We start from the raw sequence: 19,685 nt of genomic DNA, 5'->3' as shown, positions 1-19,685 counted from the left end.
AGACCTCCTAGTCGTGCCACTCCTTGCAGTTTCGACAGACGAAGGCGCCATTGCTACTACTTCTAGCTTCAAAATGGTTTGAAAAGTGCAGGATTGCTGAAAAGCACCAAGGGTGGGCTGCCGGGTCGCCTGCTCTTATACAACAGACGCCGGTTTCCCACATGCCACCTGAGTCTGCACAGCTTGCACTTCGAATTTTGAACTGGAAACGTGCCCAAACCGGGGCTATGTGTGCATGCTGGCCAGGTGTCACCAAAACTACATCATCCGTGCACATATTATTTCTATTCCACGCAGGTAATCCCCTCTGGTGAAAATGAGAACCAACTTCAATTACTAAGAAGAAAAACCTGAAATATCGAACATGTCCTAGCAAATAGTTTAAATTCACACTCAAGTTACAGTCTGCCAAATGAATAAGTCACAGATGATTGCTAAACAAATGTTTGCTCTAACCAAATGAATAATTCACAGATGATTGCTAAACAAATGTTTGCTCTAACTTTTACAGTCTGCCACATGACTATCGAAACGGAGGAACAAGCGTGGAGCAACGCTCACGGAAACACACCAGAAAGTCCTCAGAACTACAATAATACAGAGTATCTAAAGTTCATAATTCATTTCTCAGCAACACCCATCCGCCTAGTGCACGTGGTCCGGCGGTGTCATTCCATGCCGCAATTCTTGCACTTCCCAGGCTTCCGCAGTTTCTTTGGTGCATCCCCTCTTTCAGGGCACGTAGTCCGTTTGTGTCCCTCATGACGACATATGCTGCAGAACCTTGTCCGCTTACTCAGCCCCTCGTACGATGCCATCTCTCTGCTATTTGTCATGTAGGTTTGTCCTGTAAGTTGTATCGAAAGTGACCACATCACCAAAGAACTTGTACTGCATTCAGCTGCTACCATTAGTCCACATGAAGTTCTTCACCTTATTCCGTCTGCCAAAACTTTGGATGTAAATTCATGATCACCATTCACAATGTCAGCAAACACCTCCAAAGTTTTTCCTAACATCGTCCTCTGCCTGCTCATGACGTATCTTACCGCAAATTTTCCTTAGAGTCCGTTTTGTGAATGGCACTTTCTCGACTGACCCAAAGAAACTGCCAATTATGTTGTATACCTTCCCAAGGTTCACACTATTCTCCCTGAACTGTTTTATCAAATCCTTTGTGTACACATCAATGTGTTTCTGCGACAGCCAGTGCACTTTCTCGCCCATTATCAACGACATAGAATGGTTGTGGCTTTCACGACGCTCTGTATATACCAGGTTTGTCTGCTGCACGTAACAACCTAATCAAGGCCAGGCACTCACATCTGCATCACCTACTATTCTCAGTCTCCGGCTTGCCCTGCAAGTTGTTCAGCAGAACACACGGTAAAAATGTTTCCCGAAATAAAAAAACATTAACAAAAGAATAATTAGAACTCACCGAGCAACCAAAGACAATCTCTTGCATGCATTTTGTCCTCTTTGCGTTTAATCTGCTCTTATCCCATCTAATACCAAAGCCAATCTCATAGGAATACAAATTCTATAAGTCATATGCCTCACCCAACGAATCGAAACTCAGGCCAAGTTCTGGCTTAATTACACTCTTTGTTGGCTCCTCCGCGTATTTTGCCAATCGACTGCTCCATAGCACTCATTCTGGGAGGGTATGGTGCCCGATCTGGTGGACCACTACCCAGCTGTAATCTGCGGTTCATGGCAGCATGATTAGTAGGTTCCAATTTTTTTTGCAATTTATTCTATTTTTATGTAACAAATGTCTGAAACCATGACACCAGGAAGCTTTACGGGAATGGAAAGCCAAAGGTTCCAATTGATTCAGATTACCGAATCCATCACTAACCATGTGTTGCCTGAAACTCACACATTCTAATCTACATCTGAATTTTCTTTTTGTCCTCTGCGCCCAGTAATCAGCAGGCACTAGCCATAGAAGCTAAAATCCTACAGTAACCAAGGTTTGTGCCAGAACTAGCCAACTTATAGTAATGTGCAGGAACTAGCAATAACAGTCAATTCCTAAAAGCACCAACATCCTACGTTCGTACCTTTTTGTCCACTCAGGGGCCTGCGGGTTGACCCTGTCAGTCGACTGCGCAGACCTCGTCGAAGATGAGTCCGGTCTTCGCCGGCCCCAAGCTCTTGGGGCACCATTGACTTCGCCACCGATTTGTTAACCACACCCAGAGCCAGCATCCGAGTCTGCAGGCACGGCTGCTCCCGAGCCGATGTTTGCCAGCAGGACCAGAGGAATCGAATCTGGTTGTCCATGGCTGTCGGCAAACTCCTCTCGCAAGGGGAACCTGAGAAACAGGCGGCAAAAGAAAAGAAGCGAAAGCAGATCTGAGATACCTAACCTGTCAACGGCATCTAGGAGGAACTCCATGCCAGCATCCTCCATTTTTTGCACGCAGGTACCGCCGGTGTTGACCGAGCGCCGCCGGCGAGTGGTTGGAAGCAAGACGGATACGCGGGCCGGCAAGTGTTTCTAGAACGAATCAGACCATACGTTCTGGTCCATGGCTCGGAAAACCCCATCACGTTCTGGGCCACGGACCAGACCACACGACCGTTTCCGTCGCCCCCCCGCTTGACCTAGGGCCCACGTATGCCTACTGTTCCGTCGCGTATTTCGCCCCAGTGCTATTTTCCTAAACTCCGTGGCAGTCCAGGCAGACACCTTTTCACGGATCCCAAACACAGAAGATATCGAGCTCAGCTGGGCTCAGGCACCGAAACGGCTCATCCGTTGTATTTATTCTCAAAATAATTAAAAGATAGATGGTGTTTTGTGGAAGGGTGCTCACAGACAAACGGAAAAGGTAAACAAATTTCAGCGGGACACCCATGGGCGGCCATGGCCATTCACTCCCGTTGCCGACCGACCCCCTTGCAACGTGTTTCTCTCGGTCCGTCGCCGTCTCAGGACAACCACGCAACCAGCCGACGAAGAGCGCCCCCCCCCCCCCCTCCTCCCCCACAACTTGCCCCCTCCCCTCCCTTTCCGCCACGGAGATTCTTGCCTCCGCCTCTCTTCTCCGGTCCACACCCGCGGAGGCGCCGCGCAGGCCACAGGAGAGGAGGGGAGGTGGCACCTGTTCCTGTTGGGCTTCTTGTCCTCTCCAGCTCCCCTTTCGCCGTCGCGATAGAATAATATCGCCGATTGAACCAGTAAAACTAATATCTTTGCTAGTATTCACCGTGCGTGTTCCACGCCCTAGCCAGCGCCCTCCTTAGTGCCCGCCACGCCCACCTCGTTCGCGCCCTTGCAGCGACCAGTTCTTGCGTCTACTCTTCGCCACACCGAGGTCCATCCATCTACCAAACCACCCTCCTCTCCTTGCAAGATCCGACTCCGGCCAAGAGATTCGCTTCTTGCGCCAAGATCCTGACCTGAGCAGATATCAAGAGACGAGTTAAGGGGGGCGGAATCATTCGAAGAGAGGGCATGGTGGCGGTCGCGGCTGGGAGGCGGCCCGTGCTCAGCCGCCGGAGGTCCGGCTGCGGTGCCGGCCAGCAGCAGCTGCAGCACCCGCAGGCGCAGCAGCAGCGGATGCTAGCGGTCGCCGTCGCCGCGCGCGTCGCCGCCGCGAGGCCTGCGGCCACGGAGGCCGCTTTGTATGGCGGTGGTGGCGGCGGCGACGGGTGCTGCGTCGATTTTCTCGTTTGCCTGCTCCGGGGGCTAGGCGTGACCCCCGCAAGCGCGGGGCCTGCGCAGTTCAAGTGGGCCGCTCGACCGCTGCGGCGGAAGCGGAACGGGGGTTCCTCGCCAAGCGGCGCCTCCGCCGAGGAAAGGCGTCCCGAGCTTATTAGGGGCGCGCCCGGACGCATCGCCGGCAACGGCGCCTGCGCTAGCGCCTCACTTTACACGATGCAGGGCAAGAAGGGGGTCAACCAGGACGCCATGGTTGTCGTGGAGGTATACTATTTGAGTTCTTAATTCTGTATTTTTCTTTCCATTTTTATCTTCTGTTAATTCCATGGGTACCTTTCGGTGATGTGTGACTGCTACTGCATATGCTCCACAAGTATTTGGATACGATGAAAAGGATGTCTTCATGATTTTGTTCGTCATGAGCCAATCCTGATACTTGCATGAAGAAACATAACCGTCTGATTGGTGCAAAATTTAATTTTAATACATGTCTTCTTAGGTATGCTTGAGCTGGACCAGACAAAGATTTTTTCACTTTCACGTAAGACGCACATGTGGCGTCTTGCTGTAGAATGCCTGTTTGATTCAACAACTTCTGGAATAGAATACCATTTTCATTTGTCTCGTTTACGTGGTTTCACATGGATTGCCATTGGATATGGCCGACTGAATCGCCGGCAGAGTGTTCTAGCTGGTAGTTTAATTGGGCTCAATTATTGTTCTCCCAAATGAAGAAACCTGTAAGCAGGCACATGATTCTTATCGTTATCTTAATATTTCCTTTTAAGGACGATCTTATCTTCTCTTCCCATGAACTCCTAGAGTTGAATACATGAGACTTGCCATTTCTTTGTGTTTTATTTACTATATTTCATTATATCCATCGGCGGAGGACTTGGTTGGGCAAGGCCGGGTGGCCGCCCTACCTTGATTTTTCGAACAAAAGAATATACACGTACGCTGCTGTATCATGTATCGCTGTGGTTGGGGGGAGGAAAGGGGAGACCTGGTGGGCCATGAGCCCGTGAACCAGGAGCTCAGCTGGACCAGGCCACGACCTCAGCAGTGACGGCGGACGAACAAGGGGGAGTCAAGAACGCCTAGCAATATGCAGCGGCACCAGCAGGTAGGCGGACGGCGGCGCCAGCGTGGGTGCCAGCCTGTTCCAGGCCACAGGTCGCAGGGAAGCAAGTACGCAGCTGCGGAACAGCGTAGGCAGGGCGCAGAGCGGTGCAGAGGTGGTGCCAGCGGCAAGTGGCCATGAAGGTTTTGCATGATATTCTTTTACGCTCTAGAGTCCGCCCTACCTCGATTTTGGTCCGTCCTCCGCCACTGATTATATCCATGAGATTTTATTAAATTGTTTATCTCCAGAGTTCAATAAGTTTGAGCAATACAATCTCATGGTTTTTTTGTAGTACCTTGTGTAGCGTGTGGTCTACACAGTTTTCTCCTCTATGAATGTTATTATCAATTTTTCTGTGGTCTCCTAAATGTTCATTTTATACACCATCATTTACAGTTTACATGTTTTACTTAATGCACCATCATTTAAGGTTTTATATTGTATATTAGAGCTGCAATTTGAAGGAAAATAATTACTATTTTCATTTGCCCAATCTAGAAACTTTTAGTCCTTCCATGATCAAATTTTAGGAAGTTTAACGATATGAATACTAAAGGACCGTTTGAAAAAAGAACAGGAGGAGAAACGCTTGTAACAAGCTAGCGCTTCAGATTGCATCTTGCATGTTCTGTCCTTAAACCAAAATATCTGCTGTAATACCGATTCGTTAATAATTAGGTTTGAACATAGTTGAATTGATTTAACTACTCCCTCTATTACCTAATGCATGTTGTTTTGGAAACTGACATGTGCTCTAGTGTAGAATCATTTTATTTTCTTTTCAAAACGGAGGCATAAGCTTTGCCTCATCCATTAATTAAGAAAGGAGAATAGAGTTTGTTACACCACACCAATAGTACAATGGGTGATTACTCTCCTGACATGATGTTGCCCAATTTTTTTGCGCCCTCCACAACCCAAAGTTTTGCTCCCCTCTTAATGGTGCCAAAAATGATCGGTGGTTGTGTTGACTTGTGTCAGAAGACACGTCCGTTTCTCTCATTCCAAATAGTCCAACTAACAAGTACAGTGAGAGATGCCATAGCCTTCCTATTGTGAATGTTGTTGCCCGACATCTTGCACCATCAATGCCAAAGAGTACTTCATTGCCCAAGCCACCCTGTCAATAGCATGAAGGCCAAGCCAATCCTTGACTAAGTTCCAAGGCCTAACGGTGAAGTGACATTTGAAGAATAGATGTGCCTTGCCCTCATGCAAGTCGGTAAAGCGGGCAAAGGTCACAATTTTGCCAACCCCGCCGAGCAAGCCTATTGGCCGTCGAAATTCTATCTTAGATTGCAGGCCTATCATCCGTCGAAATTTTATCTTGGATTGCAAGCCAAGCAAAAAAATTCACCTTTGGCGAGGCCCAAACGCCCCAAATGAAGCACCTCGAGGTGGAGCCTGTTGATCCAATGAATTGTGCCTTATATGCTGAAGCCGAAGAGTAATGCCCACTCATGGAGTTGTGTGTGGCTTTGGAGTCGCCAAAGCATAACAAATTGCCGTAGGTGCTCCATGGAAAGGATCTCGTCGAGTTTGATCTTGTGAATCCATGCATCATCCGCCAAGGCCTCTCTATCCTTTCAATTTTTCCTCGAGGATGCCATGTAAATGAGGGGTGCAATGTCCTTCGGTTTCTTGCCATTTAGCCAAGGGGAGTCCCAAAAGGGGGCAATGACACCTTCACCAATGGTTGTGATGGTAGAAGCATAGAAGAAGTCAACGTCCACATTGTCACACGAGTTCCCCATACCCACCCAAAGCTTGCTGGGCTCCTTCTACTCATACCAAAGCCAGCGCAAACGTAAGTCACGTGCTAACTTTTCAAGGTCAAGCACGCCAAAGCCCCCTAGCTCTTTTGGTCTGCACATCGTGGCCCAATTAACTTTGCACTTGGCACCGGTGATCTTGTTTGTTCCCGCCCAACGGAAAGCCCTTTCAATTTTGTTGACGCTCTTTATGACCTGCTGCGGAATGATGAGGGGAGTAGTATGGTAGATGACTTGCAAGGTGAGCACCGCCTTAACAAGAGTGGTACGCCCGTAGCAGTGATATTTTGCCAATCCCATGGGACAAGCGTCGCCGCCACCTTGTCCTCTAGGAATTGGAAATCGGCTCTCTTAAGCTGCCAAATGGAGAGGAGGAGGCCCAGGTAGCGGATGAGGAATGAGGCGTGAGACGCCGACAAACTATGAAGGATGTCCTCGAGATTACGGGTTGCGCTCTCAATGGGAACATAGGAGCTTTTCTGGAAGTTGACCTCCAAACCGGTGACCTCGTCAAAACAGCCCAAGATGCGTGTGAGGTTGTCAATATCTTGTTTAATGGGGGCCATGAAGACCATCACATCATCGACATATATGGAAGTTCTGCAAACAGCTCGACGGCCTCTAAATTTGTGAAGCAAGACATGCCTAGTGGCCAAGTCTAGGACTTGTTGGAGTGTATCGGACGGCAATGACGAAAAGGAGAGGTGAGAGGGAGTCTCCTTGGTGAAGGCTACGGCCATGCTTGATGTGTGTGTGTGGGTGGGGGGGGGGGGGGGCTCCATTGAGAAGAATCCGAGGAGTGGAGGTACATAGCAATTAGCAAGGCAGCAATTCATTCTCGAAATTTACTTGGAAAGCCTCTCCGTTGAAGAGGATCATGAATGTAATCCCAACGCACCGAGTCAAAGGCTTTGTGGATGTCAAGCTTGAAAAGAATGGCAGGAGTTTTGTGCACGCATGCATAAAATTGTCATGGATGCTTCTCCTTTTTATGAAAGCACTTCGGGCCTTGGAGGTAAGGCTATTCATGTGAGGCCCAAGGCGAATCGCGAGCATCTTGGCGATGGCATGAATTAGACTAATTGGTCTATAGTCACCAATCCCCTCCGCTCCATCTTTCTTAGGCAAGAGCACAACATTTGCAGAGTTAAGCCATTGGAGGTTACCAAAAAGGTGGATCACGCACATGACATCAACTTTAATTGTGTCCCAACATCTCTTGAAGAACAGTCCGGTAAAACCGTCCGGCCTGGGAGCCTTGTCATTTGACATTTGGCTAATGACATGACACACTTCCTCCGTGGTGAAGGGGTCATCAATAGCACTAAGATCACAATCCTCAAAATGAAATTGTTCCCAGTTGAAGTCCTTTCTCTCACTTGCCTTTCCGATGATGTGGGAGAAGTGATCATGGATGATTCCTCTTTTTTCTCATGCTTCGTGACCCAACCATTGTTATACTCACCCGATGAATGTGGTTCTTTCTCCTTCTCGTATTGATACGCCTATGGAAGTATTTGATATTGGCATCGCCCTCTCTCAGATTTGCAATTCGAGCACATTGCTTCTTTCTTGAATGCTCAAGGACCGCCAAGCTCACCACCCTTTTCTTGAGCCTTGCCCGAAGATCTTGCTCGGCATGGCTTAGGATCCGGGACTCCTGGGCCACATAAAGCTTAAGGATCTTTAACTTGTATGTGAATCAAAATCCATCAAATGTGACTCCCCGAAACTGTGAGCTCACCCATATGATATAAGCAAATATAATTTTCCCTGTTTAGTGGACTACAGTCGACAACACATTTATGCATGGCATGCACCGTCTGATGCACTTTGGTATTCTTGGAACCACGTGTTATCTGATGACCAAGAGTTTTCCTTTAGCTATAAGTCGCGTAGGCTTCGTGGTTCTGACCTGCTTGTAGGCTGAAACTGTACGGATTGTGCACTTCTTTCTCCTTGTTCAATGATGTCCTTTTGGGCATTATATAGTTGATTTTAACGTGTTTGCATTCCGCTTGCAGAATTTTGGTTCAAAAGATGGTACCATCTTTTGTGGTGTTTTTGATGGCCATGGACCACAAGGCCATTTGGTTTCCAAGATGGTCAGAGATCTTCTCCCTGTGAAGCTGAGTGCAAATATAGCCAGGGATGAATACAAAGAGTTGTCAAATAACAGAGTCACAAATGGGACAACTGAAGGAGATGCTGTGCAAACTGTGGTTGAAGATACTGATGCTACCCTTGGAGCTGTAGAGAATGGAGGGTACCCAGAAATCTTCACAGCATTGAGAACTTCATTCTTGAGGGCATTTTATGTAATGGACAGGGATTTGAAGTCACATAAAAATATTGATTGTCTGTTCAGTGGAACCACAGCAGTCACATTGATCAAGCAGGTATTTTTCATAGCAACAATGATTCTACTTTACTTTATTGTGGAGCTTCACTTGATATTTCTTACTTTGTACTTTACTTTGTTGTGAAGCTTCGCTTGGTATTTTTTATTTTAACATGTTCTTCTTGCTATTTCTACAGGGGCAGGATCTTATAATCGGCAACTTGGGGGACTCTAGAGCTATATTGGCCACTAAAGATGAGGATAATCACCTTTTTGCTCTTCAACTGACAGTCGATCTCAAACCAAGCATCCCAAGTACGTTATATTTTAATGATCCCCGTGTGTTCTTTTAAAGGTCTACAACACAATTTTTTCCTCCTTTTCCTTGTGTGACTCTTAGCTACCTTTTACTTTCTGTGTTACAAAGAGTTCTAGTAGCAGTAACACTTTTTTTTATTATTTTTGCTGAATCAGTGTATCGTATAGTCAATTTCTTAAATACATCATGCATCAGTACGTGATAATGAAACTACATGATATGATATATGCATTGCAAAACGTGTAATTTTTTGCCAGTGTCCTGTTGTATTTGTTCTTAAATTTACCAAAGCTCTTCAACTATGGTGATATTTTTATAGATTACTTTTTGGTTTCTTAGTTAGGTGGATGGTTTCTAATTTGCTTGTTGGAGCAGTTAGGATGCTGGGAGTATTTCACTTGTGGGTTACTTAAAATCGGATGCATGATTCTACTTGCTGCCTCCAACTAAAAACACCCTAACTGAAGAACTCCTTGTATGGTATGTGCACAAAATTTGGAAACATAACTGAAAAGGTCTCAGGTCGTGACACTGTATGATGTATTGTGCCTTAGAAAATTATTTTAACAAGTAAATGAAGTTGGTTTATTTACATGACATGTGGTAGTTTTATCAAATATCTATTACAACAATATTTTCTTTTTTTGAAAAGTGATTATAATATAATTCTGAAGTTATGGTAAGATATGAGAATTATTATACTCCCTCAGTTTCAAAATGTAGTCCATATTAGGTTTTTTATAATTCAAAACATTTCTATGTTTGACCAAGTTTATAATTTTTTTTTCAACATCCACAATACAAAGAGGGAGTATCTAAGTAAAAATATTGTATTGAACTTTTTACAATCTGCCCTGCTTTTTGTGAGTAAAAAGCTCAATCTGATTTTCCTTTTTTCTGATCTGATAGGGATGTAACAACATGTTGCATCTGCTGTTCTGTTTTAGATCTGACTTTCTTCAGAGTCAGTTATTTAAAGATAGCTTGATATCAAAACTTTGAATTGGTACTAATAAAAAGTGTAAACATAACCTATCATGGACACCACACACTCAAAAAACTTATCATTGACAGTACAAACTTGAGAACGGGCCCACATGTTAACTTTTTGGACCTGACATATCTGGCCCGAAACGACAATCTTTTTTACATTGCATTTTATGCAGGGAGCGGATTTTGATATTCCAATAGCTCACTTTGTAATCTTAACTTCAGATCTCATGTCCACTCCCTTTAAGGACGACAAGCTTATTAATATCTTGTGACGACAATGCTTTTGTGGTTTACATTTTCTCTGGGAAGAACTGTATTTGTTATGAGTAGATGCCCATGTAAATGAAGCAAGATGCATGTTTTGCAGGTGAAGCGGCACGGATCAGGGAACGAAAGGGCAGAGTATTTTCTCTCCCAAACGAGCCAGATGTTACTCGTGTTTGGCTTCCGAAGTACAACTCCCCAGGGTTGGCCATGGCAAGAGCGTTTGGAGACTTCTGTCTAAAGAGTTATGGTGTAATTTCTGTTCCTGATGTTTCGTACCATCACATCACAGAAAAGGATGAGTTCGTTGTGTTGGCGACTGATGGGGTGAGCAACTGACCACATATTAACTTGGAACATTTCTGCGAGCTAGATGGTTTTTGTGGCATGTGATCATCTAATTTCTTTGGTCACTGTAGGTGTGGGATGTACTTTCAAACGATGACGTCGTTAAGATTGTCAGTGAATCCACTTCAGAGGCCTCAGCAGCAAGGCTTCTTGTCCAAACGGCTCACCGTACGTGGAGAACACGGTTTCCCACAGCAAAAGTTGATGACTGCGCCGCTGTCTGTCTATTCTTGAAAACAGATTTGACAAATAAATCGTCCGATTCAGGAACCAAAGATTTCGCAACTAATGTGGAACTGGACGGTGGTAAGCATTTCTCGACTGTCAAATCAAGCACCGTGGTTCCTACAGATCTTGCTACCGCATTCGTAACAGGTAAAGAGTGGCCTGTCCTTAGCGGCGACCCAATGCCTGCCACTCCGACAAATTTGCTGACGCCTACTTCAGCTGCAAACCAAAGCATGGAAGGTTGAACTTGCCTGCCAGCTGAGATACTCAGTTAGTTCAAGAGCTGTGTGACTTTGTTTTGCTTACACTGGCCAATGTTGATGGGAAGCCGGTGCGAGTTCTACTCGCAAGTGGGTGTAAGCCTCGATTTTGTTCTTTTGTAAAGTAAAAGGTCAGTTATAGGTTGTGATTGGTTATATTTGTTCTTTGTCCATATAATAATGACCCGTCCTCGTTGACAGCATTGCTAGATTCATCTATGCCTCCTGGCCGTTTGTCTTTGTTATTGCATTTGTGTTATGTGTACATATTTTTTTAGCATCTTTCGAAAGATTAGAAGCTTGTTTTTAAAATTTTAGTTCACTTTGCAAAATTATTCTGGGGCTAGGTTTCACGTAACCTGTGGCCTTGGACTTCTTTTCCCCAGTAAACCCTAGGTTCTGTCCTAAATTCACTCGTTCCGCGGGTCAAAGCGTCATAGTCTGTCGTTTGAATCTTTGGATCTGTCTTTGCCCTGCTTGTTTGGATCACCATTTTGAACCCGATTCTTTCTTGTGTGGCCAGTATCCATATCTTCGTAACCTATAAAAAGAACATATCCATATCTTAGTATGTGCATCTCTACCACACTAAACTGTTGAACATGTTGCATACTTAACTGTGGCCAACATTCTGTGCTATACAACATCGTAAGTTGAAAAGCTGCCCTACGGAACATGTCTTCTAGCTTTTGTGACACACTAGCCATACAACATCTTAAGTTGAATTGCCGTCCTACAAAACCTGCCTTCTAGCAAAATTTGGTGTCAGTTTATCCATCTGGTTTTGATTCGATGACTCATATCTTCATTGATATTACATCCTTCTGCAACATTGCCTCCAAAAGATGAATAGTGACTGAGGCAGCATCAATATCACCATCCTAGGTACCAAATTCTCATCAAGGCTAATCTCCTCGTCGTGTCTAGTTGTACTTGAAACGTGTCTCATGCACTCAATTTAGTTATATTAAGCTTAAAACATTTTGATTCCCAAGTATGTCTTCGTACCTCTTAACTTTCTATTAACCCCGTTCGGCTATCATCCACTAGCACCACATCATCCACAAAGAACATACACCATGAGATATCTTCTTTGTATATATTTTATGACCTCAACCACTAAAAAGGTATAAGAGCTCAACGCTGCCCTTGGTGCAGTCCTATTTTAATAGGAAAGTCATTGGTATCATCATCGCTTACTCGAACACTTGTCATAAAATCATCGAAAAGTCATCAGTATCATCATCGCTTACTCAAACAGTTGTCATAAAATCATCATACATGCCCTTGATGAGGGTAATGTACTTTTTTGTGACTGTGTTTTTCCAAAGCCCATCACATTGACATCTTGTTGTAGGCCCTTTCCAAGGCAATGAACACCATATATAGATCCTACTTTTGCTCCACATATCTCTCCGTAAGTTGTCCTCCCAGACATGGAACCAAACTTATCTTTTGTTTCATATTCCAAACTTATCTTTTGTTCCATATTCTGACTCGTACAGATGCTCATTCGAATGGTCCGCGTACTCCTGATCCGGCTCATCCGTGGAGTAATTGTCGTGTGTGTCGGACCCACAAGATTGGACGATGGTTCTAAGAATTGGTTGCCCAAGTGCGTGCTCTCGGAAGAAGAGGCAGCGCCGGGATCTTGTGAAGACATTTCTACAAAATATAGATAATATTTATAAAAACAATAGTATTCAATAAAAAATCGCCATGACCTTTGCTAATTTTTCAAAAATAATTAGTGCTAGAAATTTAAACATTGACGAATCAACATTTCCCCAAAACATTGGCACTGATGTGTATGTTCCTGAAAAGCAAAAACAAAATGCCTCGGCTTTTGTCCCAAAGTATCACATCAAAAGAAAACGAATTATATGCCGCTGCTTTTCTAACAAAAAAAAGATACACATTCAAAGGAAATTACAATCATCAACAGATCAATGCATATATCCAGGCAAAATTACAATCATCAAGTACCTATATGCATGTGCAGATCAACTTCGTCAATGATTACTATCCTGACCAGTCAACTAATTCTAAGATCAATAAGCAAAACACTTACCTAAATAGTGACACTCACCACTAATCCTAGCCACTAACAGAAGTTAGGCAGGAAGGGATGAGGCTCACCTGCCGGAGAAGAGGAGGGACGACGGCCGGCGGGTGTGCACGTTGTAGCCAGTGGCGAATCTTGGGACAAAACCAGGGCAGGCTCAAACTTAACCAACAAGGATTCTGGACGAGTATAGACAGGATTATGACTATGTGGGCTTGATGGGCTGCCACTGATTGCCTGGGCTGGGCCTAATACTAGTAGAAAAAAATAAATTGCATCCCTGGAGGGGGGGCTCGAGCCTGTTAAAGCCCCCCCCCCCCCCACCCCAGTAGATTCGCCCCTGGTTGTAGTGGTTCGTGGCACGAGGGAGGCGGCGGATAGGCGGGGCTCCGCCGGAGGCGACTGAACGACGGTTGCCGAGCGGAGGCAGCAACACCGAGCGGCAGAGAGACAATGTCGAGCGGTTAAAGGGGAAATTTCCCCAAGTCCCGTCGGGTGGGTTTATATATGTGTATAACTAGCAGCGTTCTCTAGAAAGGCGAGCGCTGCTAGTACTCCTCATATTGGGAGCGATCATATACATAGAACACTTCTAGTAATTGCACTAGCAGTCAGAGGCGGAGCTTAGTTGAAACAAAACATGGCCGTGGCCCGCCCAATCCACGACCAAAACAGTGAATAATGAAGGCAAAAGTTGGGTCATGTGGGAGAAAAACAACGCGTTCCTTCAGCTTGGCCCGCCCAACAAAAATTGTGTAGCTCCGCTACTGCTAGCAGTGCCTAGTTTCCTAGTCGGATTTTATTTTAGGGTGACAAGAGCAATTAGGTATTTTTTGTCTGTTCCCAATCTCATGCTATCAATTTTTTTTAGTTTTCCATTTGCTTTTGTTTCATGAACTTAATTCATAAATCCAAGCATTCGTATGTGATACTTGAAAGTACGTAGTTTATTTAAAAATTGATTTTTGAATTATAAAAAAATGAAACACTGTTGGAAGAAATTGAAACCTTGCTTGGTGTCAATTACTGACCACTTGAACCTGTGGTTAAATTTCAAAGTGTCAAACATAAGTTATGATACACGTTCAAGAGATCAAGCGGCGAAATATATAGTACATTTGAGGTGGCGAAAGTTTCCGGTTTGAGAATGACATAACATATTTGTATGCATGTAATGTACACCATTCCTAGTGACATATCCAATTGTTGGATTTATAAAAGGTTGCTAGGATATTTTGTACGAAATTTGTATTCTTCATGTTAGCAGCGTTTGAAGTCCTAAAACGCTGCTACTAATGTCATAGTAGTGTTCACGACAAAGTGTGCACGCTGCTATGCTTTTAGGGTTTTAGTGTGACAAACACAATTTTTTTTTTGTGTGCTCTCAATCTCATGTTACCAAAATTGTTGTTGTCCGTTTGCTTCTGTTGCACGAACTTAATTCATAAATCCAAATATTCGTGTGCGTTATAAAATTACGTAGTTCATTTAGAAATGCTTTGTATTATAAAAAAAAATCTGAAACACTGTCAAAAGAAATTGAAACCTTGCATGGTGTCAATATCTGAGCACTTGAACGTGTGGTTAAATTTTTGAAGTGTGTAACATAAGTTTTGATACATGTTGCTTTCGACCCGACGAGAGATCAAGTGGCGAGATATATATGCGTTCGAACTACGAAGGGGGGAAAGTGTCCGGTTTAAGAATGACATGGTGGTGTTGTTATTTTGTGACATAATTTTTTTTGCGTGCATGCAATGTACACCATTCCTACTGATATATCCAATTTTTGAATTTATACAAGGTGGCTAAGCTCATTTGTAGGGAATTTTTATTCTTCATGTTAGAAGCGTTTAGGGCGTACAAACAACGCTAAAAAATTTCACTAGCAGCATCTGTTTGATGACGGGAAAATTGCGGGTGTGAAAACATGTGTCCACGTCATTGATACAGAGTGAATAATTTAAATGCATAAATAAAATGGAGATCAAACATTGTAGGTACATATTTCCAGAACTCTTACATTTACATAAAAATTCTGTTAATTACATCTCCGAAGAGAAAACCCCTGATTAAGAATTCCAACATTTCTATTACATGGGATTACAACATACGACCATTACAAAATGATAAAAGAAAATTCTTCCTCCTCGCTGTCGTCGACGCCGGTATGCTGGGGGGAGCCTTGGACTCTGTTGATGTTATCGCCAATATCTAGTTATTTATCGATGATGACGGCTAGCATTATTTAGGGCCAACGCATTTTTATGAAGTTCACCCATTTAGTCTATTTTAGAGACATTTGGTTAATATAATAGCATTTATGATTTGGGCGGCATTTTGTTTATGCACCATGAAGTGGGAATGTCAATTTACTATGCACCCAACTTTGAACATGGTTAATTAAGTTTTGCTACATGACTCAATTTTAGCATATCATGCACACATGTGATCATCGAACATGCGACTAAGTATGGTGTCTTTTGACGAGCACCTATTGTTTTGCAATATTTTTTATATGCAGCTTATAGTATATAGCTTGTTCCTCATTTTTTTATGTTGATTTTCCCCGAGTCATACCTTTGCCGTGATTTTGTTGAGAACAAAGTCTTCACTCTACATAAGGGAAGAACTACCTTGATTTGTGTCAATATGACCAAACCAGAGGAGCTCATCATGCAACTTGTATTTCTTGACATGTGTCAACATGACCATGGCGAGAACAAACTATCAAATTTGTGAGAATACCTCTTGACATGTGTCAATATGACCGTGCCAAGAGTAAGATATTAAACTTGTGAGAATACTACTTGACCTGTGTCAATATGACCATGCCAAGAGCGAGATCTGAAATATGATGAAAATACTACTTGACATGTGTCAATATGACCATGACAAGGTAGAATGCCAAATTTGTGGAGGATGAAGGCTACTTGGGATGTGTCTATATGACCAAGCCAAGAGCAAGAATCATGTCACTTGGAGAAAAATTCGAGATCTGTGTCAATATGACCAAATCAAGAACCATCATATGGAGGAAAAAAGCAAGGATCATACTACTTGAAGAAAAAGTTCTAGATCTGTGTCAATATGACCAAATCAAGAACCATCATATGAAGGAAAAAAGCAAGGATCATACTACTTGAAGAAAAAGTTCTAGATCTGTGTCAATATGACCAAATCAAGAACCATCATATCAAGCAAAAAAGCTACTTGACTCACGTCAATATGACCAAGCCAAGAGCAAAAATTGGGCAACATGGAAAATAATTCATGATCTGTGTCAATGTGACCAAATTAAGAATCATCATATGGGGAGAAGCTACTTGCCTCATGTCAATATGACCAAACCAAGAGCAAAGATTGAGCAAGCACAGGGAAGAGCACCAATCAGAGAAGCAAAAAGGATTAGGAGAAAACCCTGAATCTCACCTTCTTGCTGAACTCCTCCAAATCTCCCTCTCCTCATGTATGTGTGTGGGATTTTTCTTGTAGCAATATATGTGTATAGCAGCAGCAGAACAAGAGAGAATGAGCAGTCCAACCCTCTGTACACATGGGAGCCAGCTATTTATAGGGACGGAGCATGCAGCGCTGCGGCTGGAGGTGTGTGCGCCCACGTCCACGTCCACTGATCGTGGGATCGTGGGATGGTGGGAGAGTGTTGGCTCCTTTTTTTCTATTTGTTTAATCGCTAATTGACCGGCAACGTCGCTAACCCATTTATTGGCCGATGGATGTGGCTACACATGCACACGTACGTAGACATTTTCAAAGTGGGCTAGGCCTGATTAAGGCTAATTTTCTTAACGTGCATGAGACAGAGATATGAGAATATATTCTTTCATTGATAATTCTACGATGGTGTGTGACACATTTTGTTTCAAGCATTGCATCAATATCTCATTAGAAGTCGTAGAATGACATGCTCACATTTATTCTGTGGAATAATATTTTGGTGACATTGGCGCCGGTCATGATAATTTGATTTTATGTTAACATTAGAGTTTTATCGTCGACGAAATTTCCTTAGGACAAAAACTTGATGAGTATTGTTAGTTTTCTCATATTTATTTATTGTCCCTTTTCATTGTTAGCAATATAGGTGTTTGCCAATAATTCAATAATTGTCTGACATTTTTTTAATATGTCGTCACACGGGGCATTTTCCTTTTATATGCGTTTAATATTATTAGAATAATGTTCGCATTTACTCGATGATTCAGTATGTTGGCAATATCAACATTGCCTATCACAATTTAAATTTATTTGAAAATTAGAATTCTGCCGTCGGTGACGGCGTATATGGAGGCGAGCCAAGTGTCCTCTATATTTTCGTTAGGACAAAACTTGATGAGCATTTATTTGTTTCATCGAAACCATTATTTTCATCAGCCATTGCTTTGAACGATCAATTATTTTTAAATTGTCTCCTTTCATTACTAAACGGATATTTGCCGTTTTGCATTTATATTTTATGTGGTTTATGCATTTTATTTTATCTTGGTCAAAATCCATGTCAACAGATGCCCCTCGAGGTCTGGGTTTGAAGAGAAATTTCATTTTTTGAGTCGGACCTAGAGCTCGAAACTTGGCTATACATATTTGTTTAAAGCACTTCCCGTGAGTATATGTGCTCATGATTATTTTAATAAATATTTCTTTTCAAGCGTCCGACTTTTAGTCAAGTGTATGTGAGTTATACGTGACTGTGTAGTTTTTTCTATGTACACAGTGCATTTTTTATTTCAATTTAAGTCTGGAACCTTTTCTTTTTGGAGCCCACAACTTAACATTGGGAGATTAGAGACACATGAAGGTTGGATCAAATTTAACATTTTTGAAACATGCTTATAGTTAGGCTCATATAGCATTGGAGCCTTTTCTATGTGTGTTCAATGTTTCATGAAGGTTGGATCAAATTTAACATTTTTGAAACATGCTTATAGTTAGGCTCATATAGCATTGGAGCATTTTCTATGTGCGTTCAAAGTTTCACACGACACTTGTAGTTTAGGCTCATATAGCATTGGAGCATTATATCTCTTTTTCTTCATATATAGCTACTAGTTTATACTCGTATAGCATGGGAGTGTTATATTTCTTTTTTATCACATCTGGCTACTAGTTTCCACTCGTATAGCCCCGGAGTTTATATTTTCCATATGAAGGCTACACATATCATGCTTTTGTAGTCATGCGACTAGCGAATCATACTTTGCGTAACATCAAAGTATTTTCTGTCGATGTGTTTGCATGGTGCCAATAATTTATGTTGGGGTACGTTTTTTTGTTCGTTTTAGTCGTAACTCTGACTGTTTGTAGTCATGGGTCATTCAATGGAATGATTTCGATGAGCATCTTTTTTCTTCATGGTTTCCTATGTCGGTGGCTTTTAGGGCCAAGTCCTCAAAAGTGATTGGTCACACCCCTTGTAAGTGTCAGGCCACACTTGGTATGAGACTATCCACATACATCCATATTGTGCCAGCCTCTATGAATTGTCACGCTGAGGCTTAGAGCTCTTCACCTAATAATAACTTGGAAAGCAATTTTGTTCAGCTTTTCCTTTTTATATGCCGATTTGGGGAAACATGCAATATTTTTTTGTGCTGCAAAATATCCAGGGATATTTTTTCTAAGTCTTGATAAAACATGGTTGTAACTTTATTGTACCAAGGAAACAATTAGTTTTGATGAAATCTGAACAATTGTCGAAAGAGTATAGCTTTGCTACGTGTTGAATCTTGGTACGCGACAATTATATGAGCTATATGTTAACATTCGATTGGAAAAGCAGTCAAACCACCATATGGAGGGTATGGTTTGACATACCTTGGCCAGTTGGCATGCTATGTCTCCATATATTGAGCCTTAGCTTGCTGGGAAATCACCTATTTTATTATCTCAAGAGTGGAACAAGAAGATACATAATTTTCTATGCTTGAGGATGTGTTATTTATTTCCAAGGTATGCAGATTCTTCCTAGTTTTAATGGAAGAAAACATTTAATTGAGATAACTGCTCCTGAACAGAAGTCACTCCTCAACCAGCAGAATTTGTTCTGCATGAAAACTGGCATAACCATATGTAACCTGAAGGTCACTGGGTTTGATGCCTGGTTGCACTACAATGCACCCTTGGCATTCTATACCACATGAAAGATCATGGTATGAGCTCATCCACAACTTTCCGTTGAGAAATTCAGAAGTATATTATTATTTTTGACAAATTTTGATGGGTTTGCACCAGTATTTTAGGATATGGCAAGATTGGATTTATCGCCAACCTGG

At 42.9% G+C, this 19,685-nt stretch overlaps 1 protein-coding gene and 1 long non-coding RNA gene across 2 annotated transcripts; one reads left to right on the top strand and one right to left on the bottom strand.

The window, feature by feature from the left end:
- Window positions 1–428: 428 nt before the first annotated feature.
- On the bottom strand, window positions 429–2,943 carry LOC123053057 (uncharacterized). Its single transcript, XR_006425325.1, has 3 exons — window positions 2,070–2,943; window positions 1,442–1,707; window positions 429–1,360 (listed from the first exon to the last, which is right to left on the bottom strand). It is a non-coding gene; the product is annotated as an uncharacterized lncRNA (long non-coding RNA).
- Window positions 2,944–3,010: 67 nt separating this feature from the next.
- On the top strand, window positions 3,011–11,579 carry LOC123053056 (probable protein phosphatase 2C 38). The gene is made up of 5 exons (XM_044476440.1): window positions 3,011–3,940; window positions 8,599–8,973; window positions 9,113–9,230; window positions 10,595–10,818; window positions 10,911–11,579. The coding sequence occupies exons 1-5, from the start codon at window positions 3,470–3,472 to the stop codon at window positions 11,310–11,312; spliced, it is 1,590 nt and encodes a 529-aa protein (XP_044332375.1). The 5' UTR covers window positions 3,011–3,469; the 3' UTR covers window positions 11,313–11,579.
- Window positions 11,580–19,685: the final 8,106 nt, after the last annotated feature.

This window comes from Triticum aestivum, chromosome 2D, assembly GCF_018294505.1.
Source record: "Triticum aestivum cultivar Chinese Spring chromosome 2D, IWGSC CS RefSeq v2.1, whole genome shotgun sequence".
Classification (NCBI taxonomy): Eukaryota; Viridiplantae; Streptophyta; class Magnoliopsida; order Poales; family Poaceae; genus Triticum; species Triticum aestivum.
The sequence above is the reverse complement of the archived record's forward strand: the minus strand, read 5'-3'. Positions and strand labels throughout refer to the sequence as shown.